The sequence below is a fragment of the Anopheles nili genome, chromosome 3 (assembly GCF_943737925.1).
Source record: "Anopheles nili chromosome 3, idAnoNiliSN_F5_01, whole genome shotgun sequence".
Classification (NCBI taxonomy): domain Eukaryota; kingdom Metazoa; phylum Arthropoda; class Insecta; order Diptera; family Culicidae; genus Anopheles; species Anopheles nili.
In genome coordinates, this window is record NC_071292.1 from 10,639,355 (window position 1) to 10,663,316 (window position 23,962).

The following is a 23,962-nucleotide window of genomic DNA, read 5'->3' on the forward strand; positions in this document are numbered from 1 at the left end:
TATTTTACGATCACGTTTATTCGAAGCGCTCCATTTTGTTGTTGTGCGTTTAGAATAGCATTTGGTTACAGGGTTAGTGCTATAGATATTGTAGTAATTCTAGATAATGACGGAGCAAAGGTTACGGAAATATGATGCCGGCCTAATTTACCATCTTCACGATTAGTGGCTTCTTGAGATACCTTTAACCGCTTTACAAACGTTGGTTTATTGCTAACGAATACTGCTTTGAGTTTATGTACAGAAGTGTATCGGAGTTTTGTTTCCCTATACATAATCACTAGCATTAAAACTGTGCTGAATAATGTTTCTATGATCTACCGTTGCGGATTGCTAATCATTTTTATCATCTCTATGGGACACCGGTTCAAAGTGCGCTATTATTTAGCTCGTCCGAGCTTTTTTGCCGGTTGAGTATTCGCTATTCGGTTAAGTAAAGCGCTCCCTTACACTTCCAGATGAACGGTTTTATCATTCAATACATCACTAATCCAGCACGTGGCTTCGTCACCTTAGAAGAATATACGATAATATTATTGCGTGTTATATTTGAAATATGTTATCTCTTTTACATGTCTGAAATCGCTACGGACAAGATGTCTACTCTTAACTAGTCAACAAATGAACTGCTCGAGAACGTGTCTGCTGCTTGCGTCGATTATTATTATTATTATTGTTTCGACGAGCGTATTTTTATGTTAGCTGTCAAATAACGATGGTTTTATTCGTTTGCCTCCGACTTTGCATTGCCATTGTTTGCGTGTGATCGAGGTGATCGGGGCGTGTCGGAATGTAGCGCCACCATTCCACCTCCCGGAGGGCTGCCACTGCTGTTGCTTGTGGGAGTGTTGTTGTTGATGCTGCTATTGTTATTAGTGGCCGTGGTGCTGTTGTTGTTCAGCCCATGGTGCATGCCCGCAAGATGGCCACCGAGATGATGAGCCCCGGCCGCTGCCGCTGCCAAATGATGATGGTGATGATGATGATGCATTGAAAGATCACTGATGAAATCCGACGGCTTACGGCCCGCACCGCTGAGCGCGGAATGAAGCGTGAGCGGTGGCAAATGAAAACCGGGAAATGCGAGACCCGCCGCGGCAGCCGCTTGAAGCGAGTGGAGTAGCGCGGCCGAGTGCTCTTGTGCCTTTCTGCGAAGTTCAGCAACAGAGGACGATCGAGGATCCGGTAGTCCGCTGCTGACGACGGAGCTCGTTATCGACGATAGGCCCGATCCGGCCATGGAGCCTGCGATCGAGCTGGTGGACGATGGGGACGAGGAGCTGCAGGTGGGTGAAACGGAAGAACCGCTCGTGGTGGGGGCTTTCACTGGGCAGCACGAGCACAAACCGGGGAAGGCGGCTGTAAATAGAGTGCAGAAAGCAGATCTCCTTTAACTTATATGTTGTATTACAAAGGATGAAAAAAATGCTGGAACTGTGATTTAATTAAGCCCTTTTTTATCGAAAGTCTCACAACATGTAATTATACGAGGGCAATTTTTTCCTCGGCTTGCAAAAAAGCCTACGCCATAATCGATGCCAGAGAAGCTTAAAGTACTGATTTCCTTACGGTTTTTTTGCTTCCGCTTTTGCTTGCCCCGAACGATCACGGCACTGGCGACCGCACTAGGAACGGTTTAATCCGCTTAATTTTATTTAACTCAATTTGCTTAAACAATCGCCCTGCAGGAAACTTGCGCTCATCTCATTAAACTTTAATCGAATGCGATCCAACGGTGAAAAGTGAGCGCTCGGGTGGATCCTTTGGTGCCCGCTCAAACCGCAGGCTCTGTCAGGAGGGTCAGGGATGAAGCGACAACAAAAAAATGTATAAAAAGGACGCTTCCCGATGAGATCATCACTGACCAGGCGCCTCCATTCCAACGCCACAAGCCACCATGCGCCTCCATCACACGGTGACATCTCCACCATGGCTCGGCAATGTGCTTAGAAAACGTGACCGAAGCCATGGGTGAAAATTGAGTGAAAATTAAACCGACACAACGACACACCCTGCTGCAGCGTCCCGTCGCACCGCGTCGCGTGCCCCAGGTGTCGAGCGAATTTGCGCCATTTACTTTCCGGTGGTTGTCTTGGGAAACATCCCCGTGCACCATTTTTGGCAGCGAATCGTCGAGCACGGAAAGAGCGCATATCGAGTTAAGGGGTGCTTATGTGTGCGGTAGAAATTTTATAAAACTTTCGCCCATAAAGTGGATCCTGCTTGGGGTTTCTGCTCCGCTCTCCGCGTGGCTTTCATCGCGTTTTTATGACAGAGGTTTTTTTTTCGCCACTTCTTCTTCACCATCTGCCGTTGCCACGCGGTACGCTTGCCATCCTCTCTGGCGCCCGGTGTGGGTTGTAATGAAATTTAAATTTATTTTTACGGGTGTTTTAACTTGATATTGACGCTGGTAAACGAATTAAAAGGCGATTCCGGCGAACGGAAGCCGTCTGCCTTCGCTGGTTTCGTAAGCCGTACCTCGGGGGTTGAACCGCTGTTGGCTTTGTTTGCTATAGGTAGGAAAACCGCTCAGTTCGGAAAACCTCCGGATGCCTTCGCAGTCGACAGAAGCAACGTGCTCTCGCCATCGCTCGTTTGTTGACAAAAGCGATTTAAGGGTGAAAGAACCCCATCATCGCAATATGGTTGCCGTTTGACAAAGTTGTTAGGGAAGTAAATCTTTCATGGAGCGGATATTCCGCGTGCCGTTAATGGTGCAGTTTAAAGCAGCGTTTTAGTGCGTTTAGCAGCTGAAACGGTGATATAATGAGGATGGCTTCTTTCAACGTTGAAAAGCTTTGAAAATACCTGTTGAAAGGGGGGTTATGATGGTTAGATTATAGTGCTTATTGTACCTCACCATTTTTGGAATGAATCGATATTGAGTCATTGTTTGTAACCAAGGAAACCATAGGCTACTACAAGCTATCAAACATCGTTTTGTGTCGAAATGTCCATTGCTAAACCTTTACTTATTGATTTGTTACATGAAATTCTTCATAAACTTCTATAACATTCTCATGTATTTTGCTGGGTAAAAATAACAACAAAGCAAAGTAACGTTTGTACAATTTTGCACCCACATATAAGGATGTTCTCTAGTTATTACATCAAACTGATTGGATTCCAGGTGGACTTTGCGGCATGATTACGCCTGAAGTGAATTACGGGTTGTGTGCAATCAATATTGATGGATCGCTCCGTGCACCAGAACCAAGATCACACTCAGGAAATCACTGACGTACCATCCCGCTTCCATCCATTCACATTAGACCCAGTTACACCAAATCATCCTTCCGCGCCACCGCAGCTGACTAATTCAAGTATCGCGAGCATAAATCTTTTCCGCGGTGAATCCGAATTATATTTTAATGTACGGGGAAAATTATTTTACATCATCCTTGCTCACACCATCGCGCCGGTACCGTCGGGACGAGCGAACCGAAGTCTGGGTCGGATGAAATTTGATGGAGCGCCGTAACTTCTTGACTGCGCGAAGAAAGGATCCTTGCGCCATCGCGAGTGGCTGCATCCCTTTTTCCACGAAACGAGCGTCGGCTTCTCGCTTCCGAAATAGTTTGGCGCTGAAACCGCCATTTGTCGGATCCAACACCGAGGTGCTACGTTGCGTTCGGGATGAATAATTCATCCGCACCAAAGCGTGCCCTTCGAGCTACGGGTAAGGTGTAAGTTACCTTCCGTGCAACGGAACCGCCACCATTCGGGGCAGCGAAAGTTTCCGCCGATGCACTTCAATCAACCGGGTGTTCTTCTCTCGCCACCATCTAGCCCCGAGTGGCGAAGTACACTAATCTTCTTAACGTAAACTACCCGTTTCGGAGCGATCCGGCCGGCTAAAAGACATTCCACCATGAAGCGCCCGACGGCTTCTTTGAACTATTGGCACTATCTGGGGTCTGGCCTCTCGACTCGACAGCATCTTGCCAGTTTTCTTCCCCCCACGGGGGTTGTCATTTTGTGGTTTTCCCCAAACGCGCCACCTGAAATGGAACCTGGGCGAACGTTGGTCGGGGCCGAATAACAACCAACCGGTCCCGAACGGTGACGTCCTCAGGTGCAGCTGATTGCCTCTCGCTTTTCGTTTATTAAATTTTCCACCGCCCGGTGAAAAAGAAGAGGGAAAATCCGACCCACCCGCCTCGCAAGGAAACTCTGCCTTTCGGTAGTGAAGCTGGGAGTGCGGTGGAAGGAGACATAATCATGCCGTTAAAGTGTAATTTGATGCTGTTTAAATTATCAATATTGTGTACAAGTGAATAATTAATTAGCATCACTTTAGGAACGCGGCGTTCCAGGCGTCTTTTGGCGCCTGAATGGCAGGGGACGGGAAGGAGCGCTAGTTATTGCGGCGAGACGTCTCGGGATCCGTGCTGCCATGTCTTGGAAGTGAGCTCCTAAGAGCTTCCACGAGGATTCATTAGGATTATGAACCAAACTGGCGCACTCCGGCACTGAGGCTGGCTAACGTAATCACTTTTGAAAGTTTGAGTGAAGAACTACGTGCTTTGGGAGCTAGTAAACTAATTTCTTGGTAAAAAAACGGGCATTCATTGTATTATTTAACCCAAAATCAGTGCAATAGACAAGGCAGCATATTGTTATCAACGGCGATACTGACCTTTTAAGCTGGGAAACAGTGGCGGTGTGAACTGCGAGCTGAGGGAAGCGAGATGCGGCGGCAGGAAGAGCGGTGGCGTAGTCTTCGGTTGTCCATTATCCAACACGGGCCGGAATCCACCATTGCTGTAATGAAACGGTACAGTTTGACATGAGTTTGCGTCACTATTGCTGCTGGCCTCTCATCTCACAAGAAACCATCGATCGATTCCGCGCCGGTGGAAAGTTGTGAAAGTTGTGAATTAATTTTTCAGCGGGACCCGAACCCCGAAAGTGGGCCTTTTCCGTTTCGCCCGAGGTCCCGTTTGATCATATTTCATTAGCGTTAATCTATCTCCAATTATCGAATTAGCCGCCGGTTGCTGCCGTTGCTGTGGGAGGCCTTTGCTCCGTTTCCGTGCCGCTTATTGCATTACAATCCGTAGCCCGATCGCGTCAGTCGTTCCGGGCTAGCATTATGCTGCCGTCTGATGCTGCGCCAAGGTGATTTGGTGGAATTTGTAATCAACTTCACCGGCGTCAAGGTACACAGAGGGCCCTGTTGTGCCCCATCTCTGTGTTCACCTTGGGCAAACGTTGAAACGTACGGCTGCCGGATCAGAGCAACCCTTGGAATGTGGAGGGAACGAAAACGGAGCGTTTGATATTCTTTTGAAATTCAAATTCAAATTAAATGAACCACGCCAGGTGGGGAGGTGGAAACTCCTGCCAGGCATGGTTGGGAAGTTTAATCTTCTGTGGAAATATTAGTGTTTGGTTTCGAGATTTCACCCGAGCGAGGATGTTTCGGATCCGCATGCAGGGGTAGGAGGCATGTGTGTGTGGGTGTTTTTTCGTCTCTCGTGAACACATCCTGAAAGGCAACGCGACGGCGAAAGCACCTTTCGACTCGCTGCTCAAGCTTTTTCTGATGTAATTTGTGCTGTTTAATTTGTTAATTCTTATCTCAAACAGGGTGAACGTTAAGCATCGCTTGAAACGCGTGAAGGACTCGTGAAGGCAACTGAAGCTGCCTGGAGTTATTTAATTACATTTCAGCTGTACACTGATTTTTTTCTGTGACTTATACCACGCTAATTATGGTACGTTACATCATCAAATGAGTTTTTTGGTGGGTGATAGATTATTTTACATTCTCTTTCATGCACTAATTTTTTGTGCTTGTAAAGAGATTTCTCTCCACGCGGCGCTGTGAGAATCGCCACCGAAGAAATGGCGCTTAATTATCAAAACACACCTAGTCAAGTCCGAATCTAATTACCGTGCATGAGCGAACCCTTAATTAAATGGCGCAACACATTCACGCCTCTCGTCCCAAACCCGGGTGCTAATTTCATCACCTGCTAAATGCGATTTATCGTGCCGACAGGCGACGGCAAAGGCTCAAGGACATGCCTCGGTGCTGACGGAATCCGTCCTAAGGCGAACGCTCGAACGTCCAGAAAGCCGGTTCGATCGGATCGAAAAGCACACGTAGCACCACGGGTCCGGCTCATCAATATTGCAGCAATCCCTTGGTCAGCTCTCGGTGATTTGGTTAATTGCATTTTAAATCCTTTCTCCATGTCCGGCAGCCCCAGCCGATGGTGGAAAGTGGCGCTACGGTGTGTAGCGAGAGGTCCTTGAGGCTACGGGTGCGACCAAATCTTTGCCGGCAAGAAAATGGACACCCGCCTAATGGGTTTGTGTAATCAAGAGGGATAAGCTTCGGTTGGGTGTGATCGAAACTGATGCCAAGGTAGAGCGAGAGTGAGAGAGAGAGAGAGAGAAAAAGAGAGAGAGAAAGACAACGACTGAGAGACGTATGAAGTGTTAGGATCCGATTTGCTGCATTCCCGGATTCAATTCATGCTACCGGCATCAAGAGCCGATGGACTTCCAGGACGTCGGAAAATCAAATTAGCTAAAACATGTCTTACTGGGGATACCATGGCAGGGCGAATGGGTTGGGAATGCGCCCAGGAGTCCGGCATTACAGCCAAGCCTAACTTCTTAATCCGACTTCGGGGCGTACAATCTTGATGGGGAGGGATTCGCACCTTTCCTGTTGGCGACGCATCGACGGACAGAGCATGTAAATAATGAAACGGAAAATCAAACCCTGAGCTCTACGCGGGAAGGAAATTATTAATTCAATAAAGCGCACACACACACACACATGGGGGTGGTTTCTTCCACCAGGTCCGGAATAGGGGCGTCTTTCAGCAAGATCTGGTGGGTTCGGAAGTGACTTTCATTACGGAAAGAGCACGGTTGGGATGGAAATGTTAAGCCACCCATCCAAGCCACCATACAGGGGCCTGTCCGTCGCCATTGGAAACCATTGGAAAATGGCGTACCGGAGGTGGTGTACACACGCCTGTATGAGTGTGTTTGCCGAACACATCAAACGCATAATCCGTTAAATAATTAATCAAATAAATCGTAAACCTTCCAGCGGGTGTTTCCACGACCATGGTGGAAAGAAAATTGAGCTGAGCCTGCTGACGTCACTCGCTAGAGGGCGTTAACGCGCCGGGTGTTGGTTTAGGTTTAATCGATTTAAGGAAAGGATAAATTGGAGCGGTTTTTTTTCCTTGACACAGAGAAAGCCAGCCAAGGCGTTCGATTACAAGCACGCCAAGGAGGCTGCACATTCCGACCCCGAGTCCGAATCGAATCGAGCACTTATGCAAAACAAACGCGGATGAAAATAAATTAATTAACGCCAATTAATACCCGTGAACCGTTGGGGGGTGGCAGTCAGGCGAGCCACTGCATGCCTAATTGATCTGTCAACCCTCGAATCGCTCAATTGGCGAGGAGAATTTAGGGAAGCGACCGCCTAGGTGCCCGCAGCCCGCAGAGACCCCGAAGCGGGAAGCAGTATCGGCCTAATTCGGATGATGAACAAATTTTATTAGCCGTAATTAAGATTAATTAATGCATTCGAAACCGGCCAAGCGGCCAGCATCCCTTGGCCCATGGTTCGCGCAATTCGAAACGCATCCACGCAAAGGCACGCGATCCACTTGGCGATCCGAGTGAAGTGGATCTGCCACTTCTACCCGGGGGTGCGCCCATTCGCTGCTATCGAATTGATTTGAATAAATGTGAATACAATTTAATTTACGAATCACTTGGAAACGGCGACCAAGTCGGCCTTCTTCGATGGGTTTCTTGAGTACGCTGATATCATCCAACTCCGGTCGTTTCGGTGTATATGTGCGGGTTCGTTTCTAGTTCGTCATTCGAGCGCAATTAGGCGAGGGAGTAGCTTCCATCTTGCAGTGTGGATTTTAACATGCATCTCGAACATTTTCTTACCGACAAGTGAGATATATTTTACTCACTCTAAGCGGTGCGATTTGTTAAGATTAATCTCGAGCAGCGCACCCGTTTGGCGAAAAAGCGCCGCCGTAATGCGGGATTTAGGTTGCGAGGAAAATGAATACAGCGACGCTAATAATTTAAAGGACTTTGCGTACGGCCGAGAAAAGGAGCACGTTCAATTTGAATAATTTATATGATTTGCCTGCTGCTTTCTCGTTGTGCGTCCAAATGCCCGTTCTCGAATCGTTTCGTTGTTTTTCGTTTCCACCACTACCTGGAGCGTGGATTTCTTCGTTTCTTCGCTTGTTAGTCGGTTGGTTCCTTGGAGCCGTTCATTGGCACCATGACCCACCGCTTCGTACCCATCTCTTGCACCTTTCTGTCAATATCCTTTTTGGAAATTGTGCCAAACATTCGTCCTTGCAGAGCTGGCAACGGAAGAAAATCATAATTCGTTTCTTGACTTCACCGGGTTTTTTTTATTTTTCGCTGCCGTTGGTTTTCTTCTCGCTTGCTCGTCGTTGTCTTCAGTTGTTCTTGCTCGCACCGAGAAGCCGAGTGGCCGGTTCTACTTCGTTTGAATATCGTTTTAGCAAATTATCCCTGATGCAATATTTAAGAGCGAAATGCTACTGTTTTCGGTTTCCGACCGGTTCCGTTTCGTGGCGTGTTGTTTTCTCTTTCTCTCTCTTTCTCTCTTTTTCCCAGTATTGTTGTTGTTATTTTTGTTGCCTTCTTAAACCTTCTTAATCCCCTCTAGCCTCCTCAGCTGGGAGGTCCTTTCCACGCCCTTCCCCGAAGCGAACGTTTTGACACTGTCGGTGTGCTTATGACAGGCGCTAGAAAAAACAAAAAATGAAACGAAACGAACCGTTTCCTCCTACGCCAAAGGACGGCCGCCCTCCGAGAGGAAGAAAGTAATCACAAAATGATAAAAATGTATTCATTCGGATTATAATTTTATTCCGCCCGGCGCCTGGTGTTTTTTAAGGTCCTTTCCTTGCCCGTGCGTGTGTTTTGGGGGGTTTTCTTTTTTGTATTCTCCCCTCGGCCGGTTGACGCTTTCGGGGCTCGATTGCAACATTCATGAGACACTGGGACGAAAGGTTGCCCCTTAAACTCTCACCCCCAACGGGGAGCCAACGTCGAATGAACACTCACTTTGGCATTCCGTTTTTTTTTTGAATTCTACTCTTTTGCGCTTGCCTTGCAGATTTTTCTCTTGCAATTTGCCATCTACCAGCAGGAACCGCTAGGAGGTGGGCGAGAATCCTTTTTTCCCCTTCGCCGGGAAGCACAATCAACTCCGCCCACTTTGTTTCGGGGCGCATTTCTCCCCTGTTGCGGAACCGAACTCGTGCAAGTGTTTATATTTTCTCGCTTCTAGAGGGCGCTTTTCTTTTCGCTTCGTTTTGGATTTCTTGTTTTCCCCCTTTTTCGTTCCATTATTTCAAGATTCGATTTCTGTGCGCCGTGTCGAGTGCGACTCAGTTGTCGCTTGGCCAATTGTTTTATTCATGCCCTCGCTCTTTTGCTTTTGCTCTGGATGAAGGGGTTTTTTTCATTTGTTTGTATGACTTGAAGCGAAAAAAAAAACAGTGGAAGATATCTACGTTTCTGATTGGATTAGATTTCAAAAACCGAGTTTGATTCAAGTTGTAAAAGAACAAAAACTCGTTGAATTTTGCTACATAATTTTGTATATAAGTATAATGATATGTTATGCGTCAACTTTCTATCGTTTAATTGAAATTAACACGATCATGATAATAAGTGCACGTAAAACTTTATATAAAGTTTTCCGAGCAAATTTTGTTCCAAAACCTGCCCCACTTCCCCATCAGGGCCTTTCTCTTATATGAACCTAATTTTCCATCCCCAATTCCATTTGCAACCTCCACGCGAATGGCTCGAATGAATATGCATTAACCAAAAACCGCACAGAATTCACGATGCTAAACGTGCGGTAGCCAAACGGTGGGTGGGAAGCGGTGTGGAATGAAATAAAAAAAAATATTATAATTTAGCAGCCACCTCTCGCCAGCCTCCATCACTCGCACATACACACACGCCCGTGAATTACCGGGTTTTATTGGCCAAAATCCACTTAGCCCAGGAGCGTTCCTGCACTCATAATTTCCACCAACCTCCCAACGTTTGTTTCCCTTAAGGCCCTTCTCGGGTGGCCCTTTCTGTGGCCCACACGAGCAGGAGCGAAAATTATCCTCTCCCTCGTCTCTTCCTTCCGAGACGTGAGGCACGGGTGGTTCCATCGCGAAGTGCATTAAAATGGGCTAAACTGAATTTTATTTCATTCGGGCAATCAAAAATGCATGACTCCGGCGCATCTCGTTCTCCTTTTGGCCCGCGCCAGCTCGGCCCTTGATGGATTCCCGGTGAGTCGCTTCCGGTGGTGGAACACACACACACACATACCCACACACCCTAAGGAAAAAGAAACAACGAGAGCACACCTTGGCCCCCCCACGAGGAGGGTGGTAGTAATGTTTCGCAATTTACTAATTCACGATGTGAAAGTGATGTTTGTGACACTCCGCGCGAGCTTCCGCGGATGTGTGGGCGTGGATGTTTTTGGGTCTTTGTGTGCTTTATTTTTTGTTGTTCTCGGTTCTTGGCTGGTGTTGGCTTCCACACGGCATGGAAAAGAACGGACGGGAGCAAATTTTAAAAGAATATATCCCCCAGCGAGAACTGTAAGGACGAGCCCTTCACAGCAGCAGGCTGGCCGAAGTGAAGGAACCGCTCGTTGGTAAAAGGCAAGGCGGCGCATTCTGGTGCTTCCTTTGATACCGCGAGCTTAACGTCAGTCATGGTGCTGCCGCACTGCCCGCACCTAGCCCGTGACAGGATAATTCCGGGCCAACGGCAAGAAGGATGCCTCGGGGCGGGAAAAATGCAAATTATACCTCATAAAATATGATGATGATAAAATTTTATTTCATCAAAAACGAGGCGCTCGTCTCCATCACGGAACGTGGCCGTGACCGGAGAGGCCCTGGGTGGGTGGATGGGAGGTGCAAATAAAATAAAGAAAATGGCTTCGTTATTCATTTCCACTTTCTTTTTTTCTTCTTCTTTACACCCAAAACCTCGTGTAAAGCGTGTGGAGCGAGCGATGGAAAATTCGAAGTCGTGAAAAAGTCCACCCCTCGCAGCAGCCACCCATTGGGAGGTAGGAGCACATTCGGGAAATCGAAAATTGAAGCCACAACTTTTAAAACAAATTCCCTTTTCCTCTGTGTCACTGCACCCTCGTGTGGCATGGACGTCCTCCGTGAGGTGAATTCCGAGGTGCAATCGAATAAATAGACGCCGAGGTTATCGGATCGGAGGCTCCCCATGGGATAGTGCCGTGGGGATCGGAGTGTGTATGTGTGTGTAAAAAACGAGCAACCAACGGCGGAGTTTACAAGCCCTGGCAGCACGCGTCCGTGGGAGCATAAATTACCATACCGATGAGGGTAATTATTGCATTTTGGGGTAGCAAGTTAACCCGCTCGTGCATTCGACGAGCGGATGGAGCTAGGGGGCCGGAGGGCTGTCATTTTTTCGAATTTCATTCCATTTTCGAACACAAACACACGGGGCACTGCTGTCCTGCTTTCCAGCGAGCCCGCCGATAATTGAATCCGAGCCCACTTTAGGCAAAAACGGATTGCCTTGCCTGGGCAAACGTGATTTTCGTGTAATGAAGGCTCCGGTTTATGATTTATGCAGAAGGCAAATTACTTTCTGTGCCGGCAAAAAGAGGGAATCAATTATCAGCCAAACATCAAACGGGGGCGGTATGCTGATGTGATTTGCGAGGGTGGGCCCTATCATTTTTTTTTCGTTTCTGTGTGGCATCGGTAAAGCGGAAGCATCATGGAGTATGGTAAAATAGTTGCTCTAACGATCAAGCGCGCTGATTACGAGCTAATGGACTGGTCGAGTGTGGCGTAAGTGACGATTTAAGTGAGCATTTAATTTGCAGCAGTTTTAAAGTTTAACAGTGATTCGGTGAATACTACATATTTTAATGTAGCAAAACTGGTGTAAATAATCGTACAAAAGTGATTGTAATCTGCTTTTATCATCGTGAAAACAACGCTTCTTTTGATAGCAATGTCATAATTTAATTAAGCACACTCATAATAACTAAGCATAATCATAATATATAGTAATTAAACAAGGTCCAGCGATGCAGTTTACGTTGGCAGCTTACTTTCCTCTCAATTTTTGGACGACCTTGAGCCTTGACCAACAAACAGAGCCAAAAAGCGGGTCGGAAGACATGCACTTGAAACAATAAAGCGGTATCAATTACTGCACCGTTCGAACAGCTAGCGTACAATCACCACACACACGATTACGATGTGCAACGAACAGCCGAACGAAAGGGAAAAACGGAAACTCACGCTCAGTTACGCAGGGCAAGTGCATCGTTATCGGAGCGTGACCCGCGGCTGAAAAATAACAGGCCATAATTCAAAAAGAAAAGTCATATCACCAAAACCGAAAACCGGCGATTCTCTAATCGACACTGATGGGAGCGAGTTGTTGGAGCAGTGATTTGGTGAGCCTGAAAAACGAGGAAAAAAAGACACAACATTCACATTCTCGAACCCGATCTTCTCGATCCGCTATCTCCTGCCGCATGGTGCGCTGAAGACGAACCCGAGCGGTTGAATCCCGTGATCGATAAGACACATCCTTTAATGAGTTCCCTAAAGTGTCGGCAAGGCAATCGGGTAACCGTTGCGATAAGACGTCGCCGGGTCGAATCTCTTCCGTGGCGTGCTGATAAAGCCAGAATGGAATCGAAATAAAAAATCCTAAGCCCACACGTCCGTCTGAACGATAACGCAGCGTAACGCTCGCGAAGCGTTACGGGACACGGAGTATGGTATAAAAATATGCCTTCGGCGTCGGTTAGCGTTTCATTCGATCACAGCAACCGTTGGACGGTGGATACAATTTACACGGCGCGTATACCAGAACCAAAAAGATGGCCTCGTACAAGGTTGAGCAGCTACCGTCACCTCTGTCCGTGCTTGGCGAAGGTAAGAAAGGACCGCAGCAAAATTCCGTCGACGTGGTGACCACAAGTGGTTAGTGTTTCGGCAGGTCCTCACTGGGATGTGGAGCGGCAGAGTCTGTACTACAACGACATCTATGGTGGCTCGATCCATCGTTACGATTACGCGGAGAACAAGACCTACAACGCGACTGTCGGTAGGTGTGATAAAAGCCAATGGACTTGTGCGAGATGACGAGGTGTTTCAACCTCCCATTGCAGATGGTTTCCCGGTGATTTCGTTCATCGTACCCGTCAAGGACAACGAGCGACAGTTCATCATCGGAACCGGCCGCCAGGTGACGCTTGTTGACTGGGATGGTCGTTCGGAGAAGGCGACTTTTGTGCGTACGGTGGGTGAGGTCGAACCTGATCTGGAGGACAATCGCTTCAATGACGCGAAGGTAGACAGCAAGGGTCGATTCTACGGTGGAACTATGCGACTTGAGGCTAAGGGTGACATCTTTGAGATGCGCCTCGGAACGTTCTACCGATACGATGCAAAGCGGGGTGAATTCGTCACCCTCAAGAAGCAGATCGGTGTTTCGAACGGACTGTGCTGGAATGATGAGGAGAACCTGTTCTATTACATCGATTCCTGTGACCTGGACGTGAAGGAGTACCGGGTGGACGAGAACGGCGATCTTTGTGAGTTTTCTCACCCACGTTGTTGAGGGGGTTTTTGTTGACGTTCCGTGTCGTGTTTCCGATAGCAAACGAGCGCGTCGTGATCGACTTCCGGGTTGACGGCGAGAGGCCTCCGTTTGTGCCGGATGGCATGACCATCGATGCGAATGGTTCGCTGTACGTCGCCACCTTCGGTGGGTCTACCGTGTACAAGGTGAACTCGAGGTATGTTCGAATGAAGAAGGGTTGTTTACCGTTCGAGGTGGTGTTTACAAGCGGAGGTTGTTTTTTCGTGCTTTTTTATTCTAAAACTGCTTCTACGCCACGCAGAACCGGCAAGGTCGAGTTGGAGATCAAGCTGCCATGTGAGCAGGTCACTTCGGCAGCCTTTGGAGGGCCCAATCTGGACATTCTGTACGTGACGACGGCGGCCAAGGAGTTCAAATCGCCTCAACCAGCCCCGGCTGGTGCACTCTTCGCTGTGACCGGTCTGGGCGTTAAAGGAACACCCATGTACCCGGTCGACCTGAGCTGAAGCGTGAGATGAGTTTTTCCGAGTGGCTACGGTAGGATATTGTGAGCTTATTTGTAGCAGTTTTAATGTAAGCGCATGAAATATGAAACCAGAGTTAATAAATATGGCCTCCGGGCAACCGCAAAATCGAACCAGATGAACAAACAACGCCTCACGAACCATCGGAACCGGCGTAATAGCCCAACCGGTGTTCGATCCCCCACCGAAGGTCAACTGAAGGGCACGGAACCCTACGGAAGACGCCGGCGGCACCTTAACCACGCGATATGAGCCGGTTAAACGTTAATCATGTAAATAAATAGCCCGTTACCCGCTAAAGGGTGGTGTGTCAGAGATGGAACAAAAAAAGGGCCACCAACCGGTGCCGACCGATTGCATCCTGCGCCACCGCTGCCGCCTGAGGGCCAGCAATCGATCACCGACCTGCAGCCGGGTGTGGCGGCGATTATTTGAAAGTGTGTTTAATGACTTCCGAAACCGCGGGTGGTTCCGCAGGGGGTGGCGTTTTTCCTTTCTTCTTGTGGCTACGAACAGCGTTTCCACTTTCGGGGCTTTTTATTCTCTCTCTCCTGAGCAAACCCCTTGGATGAGGGATGTTTTTGTTTTCCTCCGGATGCACCTCCCCTAGGCGAGGGTTTTTTTTTGCCGTTTGTTATTTTAATCCACTCTTGCTCGTGTTGCGCAACCCATTTAGGGATGCACCCCAACATGGGAGTACAAAACAAATCCTTCACAAGAGTGCACAACAGATTGAAGCGAAACACAATGTCATTGCAGTGCGTGTCGTTTGGTTTCCCAAATTGGTATTCTATCGAATAAAAATCGAGCACGCAATGAGGTTGAAAAGGAAACGCTCATTTTTTGTTGCTCTCCCTGAACACAATCACAAGCACTTGTCTGGTAGTGTATGAAATAAAAAAATACTATGAACCCTCGCAAGAGTGCCCAAAACGTATGCGATACTGCAGCAAATGGAGCGTTTTAATGGTACGCTCGAGTACTCGGAAGTCGACCGGAAGTCGTGCTCGTGCTCGATGGCTTCATTAGGATAATGCTTCGCAAGGACCTGGGTAGGGTGTGAGTGTTTCCTTGGCTCTCCCTTCGCTCTGATTCGAACAAAACGACGCACGACTATCAGCAGAGTGTTTTTCCAATGGTACGCTAAATGCTAATTTCAATTGCGAAAATTTCCTCCCTCTAGCCACGCGGGAAAGTGCCGATGGTGAGACGCAAAAAAAGGGACGGCGAAGAAAAATCAGTTAGTGTCCTGATTGCGTGGCGTCGGTCTTAAGACCGAAGGGATGTGGTGACTTTTGCTCTGCTAAGTTCCCACAAATCGCCCTTCGCCGACGACGGGGGAGGCTTAAATTAAGAGGAAAAACCCACCCAACGCTGCCTTGCATGTCGTGAGCAAACTGCTGATGTCATTAGCCCTGCCTGGTATGCGTGTGTGTGTGTGTGTGTGTGTGAGAGGAAGCGTTTCCGGATCTTCTTTTTATGAACCCCGTACTCCACTTCCGGTTTCCCAAATGCGGAAGAAATTGTCCCTTCGGGGTCGTTGCAAGTGGACAAAAGGGCCGAACCAGCCGCATGCAGCAGAACGCCCCTCCGTGGGAGGGATAGTGCTTTCTTTGCCAAATCGCTCTCGAACGCCCCTCGGAATTAGGGCGCAATTGGCTGGTAGTCCCGGGGATGCCATTGTCGTGTGCGTTTACCAGTTGGGTGTTTTATTGCCCTTTGATGAGACTGCAATTGATAACGTCATTAAAGCGGCAACCGTCTAGAACGATACCGGTCGAGGGCTACTTTGATTTGAGTGCGTTTGATTTTGGTGTTTCTTTTGCTCTAGAGCATCTAGAGTAGTCTAGATTGTTCATTTTGCCGCCTGATATAAATATAGTGGATAAGAAAATTATATCGATCGGATAGTAATGATTTCTAACAAATCGTTACATATCTTTTGGATTGTACCCAAATGCTAGCTGTTTTTTGTTTTAGAAAAAAAAAACTCATAAAACTTTCCCTATAAAAATAATTGAATAATCCAAACCCGTATCTCTGCTGCAGATTGTGTCAGAAAACTGTGATGCAATCACTTTTCCCAAGAACTCAATGCCGGTTTTCCTGCAATCCATTCTCAATCGCACTCCTTCGGGAGGGTACGCTTCTCGGTTAGAAACTGCTGCTGATCCTAATTGAATTCTGTACAAATTGTCTCCGAGAAGCAGCGCCATCGTGGGAGCACCTTAGCACCAGAATGCACTGGCGCTGCATGACAATGATGGAACCAGCTTCCTTATGCAAACGCAAAGCCACCCGAAGACGACTTGCCTGTTAGACGGTTTGGGCAGCTTCGGTTTCGTTGTAGAAGGAAACAAAAATGGGAAACGATCGAATCTCGGACGCCTTTCCGTCGAGCCAACCCCAATCTCCAAGGACATTAGCATTCGGTTGAGTTTTGACATGGGACACGGGTAGAAGGGGGAGCAAGAAGAAGGGGGACAGCAAACAATCGCAAATGCAAGATGGCAACCAGGACTCGAGCAGGACCCGGGATCTGGGCTTCATGAAACTTTAAAACCCTCCCCATTCCCATCAGGCGAGCCTTTTCTTTCACCAGCTCTTTTTTTCTCGCTTCGTTTCCCGTGCATTCTACCAATCCGGAATGGATGTCCCCGAGCGGGAACCGACACAACCCCGGGCTGGTGGAAATATGAAAATGCAAAAGTTTCTTGGCGCAGGCTGAAGCGATCGACCCTCGCGTTCTGCGTCCGGTGGGAAAACGCTGGCACGGTGGCTGCTCGAGAAGGTCGCAGAGAAAGGACCAGCGTGCCAAGGAATGGAGACAGCAATGAGGGTAATATTGAACCCGCTGGGAGGGAATATTACGTTACGCTTGTCAAAATTTACTTAAATCAAATTGCGTCCCCCCTTCTCCTTTTTCCCGGTGGGTGGGAGTGAGAGAGAAGGTACATGGCCGCAGGGCAACGACCGGCCAGCGGTGGCACTTTTATCAGAAACAAAACTTTTAAAAGCAACCAGCAGCAACCGAAAAAGGATTACGTCGGGTTGGGGGCCGGGAAAAAAAAACATAACGGACATTCATTAACGGCGACGGGGCGGTTGTTTGGCTTGATTGGGAAATTAAATTCAAACAGGAAAAAGAAATAGATAAAGCTGACGGTTCACGACCTGTCGGAAGACATTTGCATGTTTTTTTTCTTCTCTCGATTACGGGTCTGTTTTCTTATCGGAAAACCCCCGAGCAAACTTTATTTCCTCGGCGCGCACGTACTGCCCGGGGAGAAATCACACAAAACACAAACACTTTGCTAAGCATGTTTCTAACACGCGTTCGTTCCTAGAAGCGGACGAAATGCTTACGAAAAGCCGCCATTGTTTGGAGGCGATAGAAATTGCTGCACCGTTGGAAACAATTCCACGGCTGCGCTCGATCTCCAAAGCTAATATTGGCACAATTTATTTACTTTCGCCTGCTTATGTCTTGAGACAGTTTAACACACACACGCACACATCCCAGGACGGTAAAGTCCTCGCCGCAGTCGTCACGGTTGGCTCGATAACGAGAGCCCCCCAAGCGCCTGACGATGGGGCAGGAAAATTTCTACCGAATTGGGTTTTCCACCGAGGATTGCTGTCAATTTTCCTTCCTATCTCTCTCGATCTCTTATTCAGCTCGACCGTTGAGAACACACATGCCGCGAGCTGTGAAGAGCTTATGCGAGCCAACATAGCATCCAGCAGCAGTACAGGAGCCACACCGTCCGATCGTGCGGTACGGCTTTTCCGCTCGAGGTTTTCCCTTCTCTTGCGCTCGTGCTCTCGCGCACCGTCCCTTTAAACCTATTTGCCCAATATTTTATGCCCTAATTGCTCGGTGTATGGGGAAATTTAATTTGCGGAAAATTGCTTTTCCGAAAAGGTAAATAATTGTTTTGGCTGCGAGCGCCTGCCACAGCGGACCAGTGGGGTGGGAAGATCGGTCGTTTTGAGTCCGTTCTGTGGGTGGTGAGTTTTACTTCTTCATTTTTTATCTTTTACTTTCGTACGGCGATGGGAGAACAAAGCTGAAATTGATTTTCGAAGAGTTTTTTTAAACATGCTAATGTATCCGATTCGTGAAGTGTAAAATATGTTGTATTTTTAAGTGAAGGAAAAATTTGTTTTGCGATTTTCACCAGGGATGCAATGCTTAAACATTGCTCGGGAAAACGAAACAAAAAACCGCTAATGTGTCAAAGGATCGTATGCCTCACGCTCACGCCAGGCTTGCTTTGATCCCTGCGGTGTCGCTGTCCGTCGCCTGCTGCGTTCGGCTTTTCCAACCGAGGGACCAGCGCACGGTTTCAATGTCGTCTAAATGTCACCGGAAAAACGACCTCGGGGCGCATATCGTGCGAATGTCAAGCACCTTCTGATCCCTCCGTGACGCCATCCCCGTGACGGCAGCATGCGGTGCGGTGCAGGACAATTAACGACAATATTTAGCAAATGTTATGCCCATCCCATACCGCGCGATTCTTTTTCATTGTGTTTTCTGGGACGTTTTCTTTCCCTCCTTCTCTCACTCGCATGCGCTTTGTGTCCCGCCGCGAGCTGAGTTGATGCGGGCTGATGGAAGGGAAGTGACTTCCGGCGCCATTTGCCGTTACCTTCGGCGGCGTTTCGATGCAGCGCCACGTGCCACACGAAAGTCCTTAATTGCATTAGAGGGCGCCGTGTGCACGCACGCATACGTAGGCGGCCAATGCATTCACGTTACCCTTCGAGCCGGAAGGCGACTCCTGGGGACTGAGAGTTTTCGCTAAATTGCGCGTGTCGTAACGCGTATTACGTCTCTCAATGCTTGGGACGTCGATGGCAACGTCTTAATTATCGAATATGTTTTGCATAGGCCGCCGAACGTTTAGCCGAGACCAGAAGATTTACCGCCGAACTGAGTGGGAATGCGAGTCCTTTCCCACGGCACGTGGCAGGACGATTTGGCGAGCGGGTGAGTGTCTCTTCATCAGTGAGGCGTGGAACAAAAGACTTCACGGGAACAAAACAAAACGATTCGCGTAAACAAACAAGCTGGGGACATTTTGAATGCATGCTTTGAGAGTATTTTTCTCATGACACCGAAGACATGAGGCCGTAATGAGCCTTCGTGACAACAAGAGGCTTGTCAAATCTGTCAAGCTCTGGCCCCTTAGATTTAATTGATTCAATACCATTATGCGTTTAACGTATTCTATTAACATGCCCTACCTTTCATTGAAACCTCCGAAGATGTGGCTGCTGAAGCTGGGTGTTGTTGTGACTGTGGGCAGGCCACCAATCGAACTGCTGCTGGCGGTCTGATTCGGTGAGTCGGCCGGTGGTGTGCGGGAAGAGGTGGTAAGTGAAATTGGACCACCAACCTCGATCGGGGAGTCTGCTGAGGCTGACGGTGCAGGACTTGGCACAGAGTACTGCCCGTATCTGCAACGAGATTGAAGGTCAATCAAAATCATACACGATACGAATTTTTACACCACACACGCCTGAAAGGTATGCAACACGCTTGACAGCATAATCAAATAGGAGAGTAAAAACCTCTTTAATATTGCTATCGAGTGCTGGAGCTGTTGATTGCTTACTTTAGCCCCGGTGATGGTGTCCCGGCACTGTTGGAAGCGGACTGCGACAGAGAATGAGCCGAGTTGAGCTGCGTGGAAGATCCGGGACGTTCCGGTTCCGAATCAACCCGGGGACTCATCGGAGGCACGCTGGAGCTCCGCATATCGTCGTCGTCGGCGTCTCCGGTGATGTCCGGGCTGGAGTCCCGGCTGTCCGTGTCGAGCTGTAGGGAAAAAGGATCAAAATCAACCCCCGTTCGAATGTTTTATTCCTGGACTCCTTCCAGGAGTCCCTCTCGAAAGAGGAGTCCTCAAAGAAAAAGATCCTCCCCAAATTCTTCGTACCTTATCGCTCATCAGCTGGGAATCGGTTCCATCGGCTCCACCACTGCCACCCCGCTTGCGTTGCTCCTCCTTCAGCCGCTCCGCCTTGCGCCACTTGGCCCGCCGGTTCTGGAACCAGACCTGCAATCAAGAGCCGAGAACACGCCAGAATCGGAATTAGATTTGCTGCCAAATTGGATGCTCCCCACTCGGTGCTCCAGAGGAACCCTTGCGGGTCTGTGCCGCTTCTTACGGCGCAACATATCTTGTTAGCAGCGAGTTTGGTCTTTTTGGGGTGCGTTTCTTTTTCGTTTCACCACCCCACAGTCCCACCCTGGTTGGCAACTTTTCGCCCCTGCCCGTCCGAGTTGGACTCGGCTCCAATGGCAACGTACCGGTGCTCTTTGATTCGTTTGCTCTCTTTACCAAATCAGAAGCTTAAATAACGAACCAAATTGAATTCCGCAACTTCCTGCCCGGGCTTCCCCTTGCCCCCCGAGGCACGGGGCCAAATTCACTTTGGTCCCAAATGAAGTCTAGCGCAGGACGACCCACCCAAGCAGGGTAGGGTCCTCACGCACTGGGGTCCTCGCACGCCCGCACGCCGTTTGACACAGTTCGCCGATGGAGCGGAAACCGGGCCCAACGTGCAAAACGTGCAATAAGTGAGCGAAATTGGCTGATTGAATTCGAAAACGTTGCACACACACACACACACACACGCACGAACGATCGGGCCTCCAGTTGCCGGGGAAAAGCGAACGAGGCCAAATTACGTTTTGGACCCCACTCAGGTTTCTCGAAGTTCCCCGCGTGGCCAAAAGGGGATCCCTCGAGAGGAGGGATTCTCTTGTCGGTTCTGTTTTTTTTTCGCTACTTCGACGCTGGTGGCCTTCTCGGAAGGAAGCACGGTTGTGTTGGTACGTTGGCATTTCTCCATTTTGTTTCGCTGCACATGCGCCTTAGGGTGGCCACGTCTCAAGATGTGAGAGTGCCCATTTCGTTCATGGATTCTGGGCCGTGCTGTTTTTTGTTTTTTTTTCTTTTGCTGCTGCTCCATTTTTGCCATCAACCACAAGGAAAGAAATCCACACCGGGAAGGACGAAACGGTTCGTTCGTTCGCATTCGTCCTTTCTGATGCACATTCGTGTGCTCTCTTGTTCGGTTTGTACAATGGGTCTAGCCAAGAAGCAGTGGAATGAGTTTTCTCCGGTTTCAGAAGCATCATGGCGCCGCGAGGCAACCATTCTTGTGGGTCGATATTAGCTTTTGCTTTGTGTTTACTATATTTTAGAGAACGTGAATCAGTATTATCCTGTTATGCTCTCCTTTCATGTATGTCCCTTATGATATATCAAACGTACGTAGGTCAGCGATTAGTTTTTGGGGAAAACTGCACAAAAGAAAGCCACAATATCCTTACGAAACTGTGATACGACGCCAACCGATGACTCAGACTCGCCTACAATCCTCCCGAGGCTCTAATTTGGGCAATGATAATAATTTCCCATCCCCAAAAAGGGATAGGATTAGTGTACCGACGTCCGTGCCTTTCATTAGACAACAGCCGTACGTTCGCTTCAGGCCTGAGGTTTCCTGGTTTCGGGGTGCAAAAGTTAGCAACTAACCACCACAACCACCAGCATTAACGGCAAGCTCGCATACCCGTGTCGTTTCCGTTGGTTCAACAGTGAAAGCTACGTGAGCCAAATTCCACCATCTTGGCCCACCCGTGGCAGATTGTGATTCACGAGAATCGTGCCAACGATTTCATTACGAAGCGAGCGAACGAAAGCCCATCCAGCCGCCCGCCGGTGGGTGGGCTTGGATGCTGAAACTTTGGCGAAATTATAATTAAGAATTCAATTTCTCAATGCCTTGCTCCAGCACGCCCGTTAATTGTGTTTTCGGTGGCAAACTTATTGGCGCAGCGCGCGCATTGTCTTTCCCAACGGCGTGGCGTGCTTCATTTTCGGGATTGTTTCGCGCACCCGCGTTTCGTGGGTGATGGAATTTGCATTTCATTGGGGGGTACGGGTGGAACGCAAGGAAAAAAAATTCAATGAACTTCCTCCCCCACCGGCAAGATATTACATTTCGTTCAACTTAATTTCGGGCATCATTTTGCCGGGGAGCATTAAAAATGAATCTTTCTCAACGCGGGATTAGCGAAACGCCGGCCGTCAGAAAGCGGAACGCACGATGGTTCGTGAGGTGTGGGAATGTTTATTCCGATATCCGCTGCGATAATCAAACAAGGGATTTGGGATTGTGGGATTCGTTTGGGGCGCTGTGGCAGCGGCTCATCAATAACAATTTGAAGTGGATTTTTCTGTCGTTTTCCGTGGGTTTCCGGCCCAAACGACGCCCCATTTCCATGGCGTTGTGGAAGTGGATTTTTGCGGATTTTCATGCCACCCCCGCATCGAGAGCGAGAAGAAAGCGAGTGCAATCCCATCGGCAAACGATAATAAATAGTGTCTAATTCAATCACCCATCAGCGCGTTCCGTAACGGGGCCGTTGAGTTGATCCAGGGATGGAAACAAAAAAGGAAACTCCGGCAGGACTTTGACGGTCCGAAAAGGGAAACGAATACCAAACGTGGAACGGGTCGAAAGCCACCCGGCAAAGGATCAAACGCGCGTATTAGTGCTGTTGATCCAGCTAATTCTTCAGTGCCTTTTTTAGGCCCATGGACTTTCCCCCTGACGAACGGCTGATGGAGCTGATTTCTCATCATTTTCCGCACTGTAACCAATACAGTGTGGCGCGCATGTTTGGTTGCGGTGAAAGCACCCAATCCCCCTAGCGTGTGATTTTGGAAGGCAGCTCTTGTGAAATGGTAAATTGGTGTTTTATAATAAAGTTTATGGATCAGTGATCCTAAAACAATGCACCAAATATCACACTCTAAGCCAATGTTTGCCAACCTTAAATAACGCAAACACAATGGGCTTCTTTTGTTGGTACAAATCAGAAACAAACGGTTACTTTCTCCCCCTGTTTGGCCACTTCGCTTCACGAGGGAAACATATTTTCGCCGGAAACCACAACACCATCGCACAGCACCCGCAAAACCCATCAATGCAAATCGAAACGGTTGACTGGCAGAAACTAACCCCCGAAATCCCGAGTCATCACCGAGGAAAAGGACGAGAGCGACAAAAAAAACCGAAACTACGACGCACGAGTCGTAATAGGTGTATAAACAGATTATGTGGATTTCAACCCCTTTTGTGCTGGCGTGACCCGCGGCCAACAGATCCTTCTTGCCGAGTGTGCTGGTGCTTGTCGACCTCGGAGCTAAGAGGAGTCCTTCTCAACCCCGAGTGCTGTCAATCCTCGCGGGCAAACGCAAACCCTCGGGGCTGCCGCAGGATCATGGCCAGCACACATGGTGCGTGCCTTTCCCGATTCGAACCCTTTTTTCTGTCAGGTTTCTCATTGCAAAAACGCTGTACCAAAGATGCACCCTTACAGGACGCGCTTGCAAGCACCGGGTAATGCCGCGTCCAGACAGGGGAATCCTGGAATCGTCAAAACGATAATCCCATTCAACCCTGCGATGGGGTGGCCTACCGTGCTACGTACCATCTTGAACAAGTGTCGGTCGGTCGTTTGGAACGGGCCACAGAAGGGTCTGGGCAATTTGTCGGGTGTCGACAGGTTCGGGCGCATTACCGGGGCTTAATCGAAAATAATAACTATTATTACTTACAATCAGCAATGAAGCTCACGGAGCGGACGTGCGGTAATGTGCCCGCGAGTTGCACAGGATCTTCCCCTTCGGACAGTTTGTGTCCCTTTTATCCCTTTTTTATTC

General features: G+C 48.7%; 2 protein-coding genes across 2 annotated transcripts in view; one reads left to right on the forward strand and one right to left on the reverse strand.

Annotated features, from left to right (window-relative positions):
- Positions 1-721: 721 nt before the first annotated feature.
- The window catches only part of LOC128722640 (diencephalon/mesencephalon homeobox protein 1), a 36,432-nt gene continuing 13,191 nt past the window's right edge, over positions 722-23,962 (reverse strand). The window contains exons 4-8 of the mRNA XM_053816316.1: positions 20,159-20,278; positions 19,835-20,037; positions 19,464-19,676; positions 4,643-4,767; positions 722-1,359 (exon numbers count right to left, since the gene is read on the reverse strand). Coding sequence (XP_053672291.1) covers positions 722-1,359; positions 4,643-4,767; positions 19,464-19,676; positions 19,835-20,037; positions 20,159-20,278 — 1,299 coding nt within the window. The remainder of the gene's footprint in view (positions 1,360-4,642; positions 4,768-19,463; positions 19,677-19,834; positions 20,038-20,158; positions 20,279-23,962) is intronic.
- Positions 12,962-14,192, forward strand: LOC128722641 (regucalcin-like). The gene is made up of 5 exons (XM_053816317.1): positions 12,962-13,016; positions 13,081-13,188; positions 13,253-13,678; positions 13,744-13,882; positions 13,988-14,192. The coding sequence occupies exons 1-5, from the start codon at positions 12,962-12,964 to the stop codon at positions 14,190-14,192; spliced, it is 933 nt and encodes a 310-aa protein (XP_053672292.1).

Coding starts and splice junctions, on each gene's coding strand:
- LOC128722641 (XM_053816317.1), top strand. CDS start 12,962: ATGGCCTCGTACAAGGTTGAGCAGCTACCGTCACCTCTGTCCGTGCTT. Junction 13,189..13,252: donor GACCTACAACGCGACTGTCG/GTAGGTGTGATA, acceptor CTCCCATTGCAG/ATGGTTTCCCGGTGATTTCG. Junction 13,679..13,743: donor GGACGAGAACGGCGATCTTT/GTGAGTTTTCTC, acceptor TGTTTCCGATAG/CAAACGAGCGCGTCGTGATC.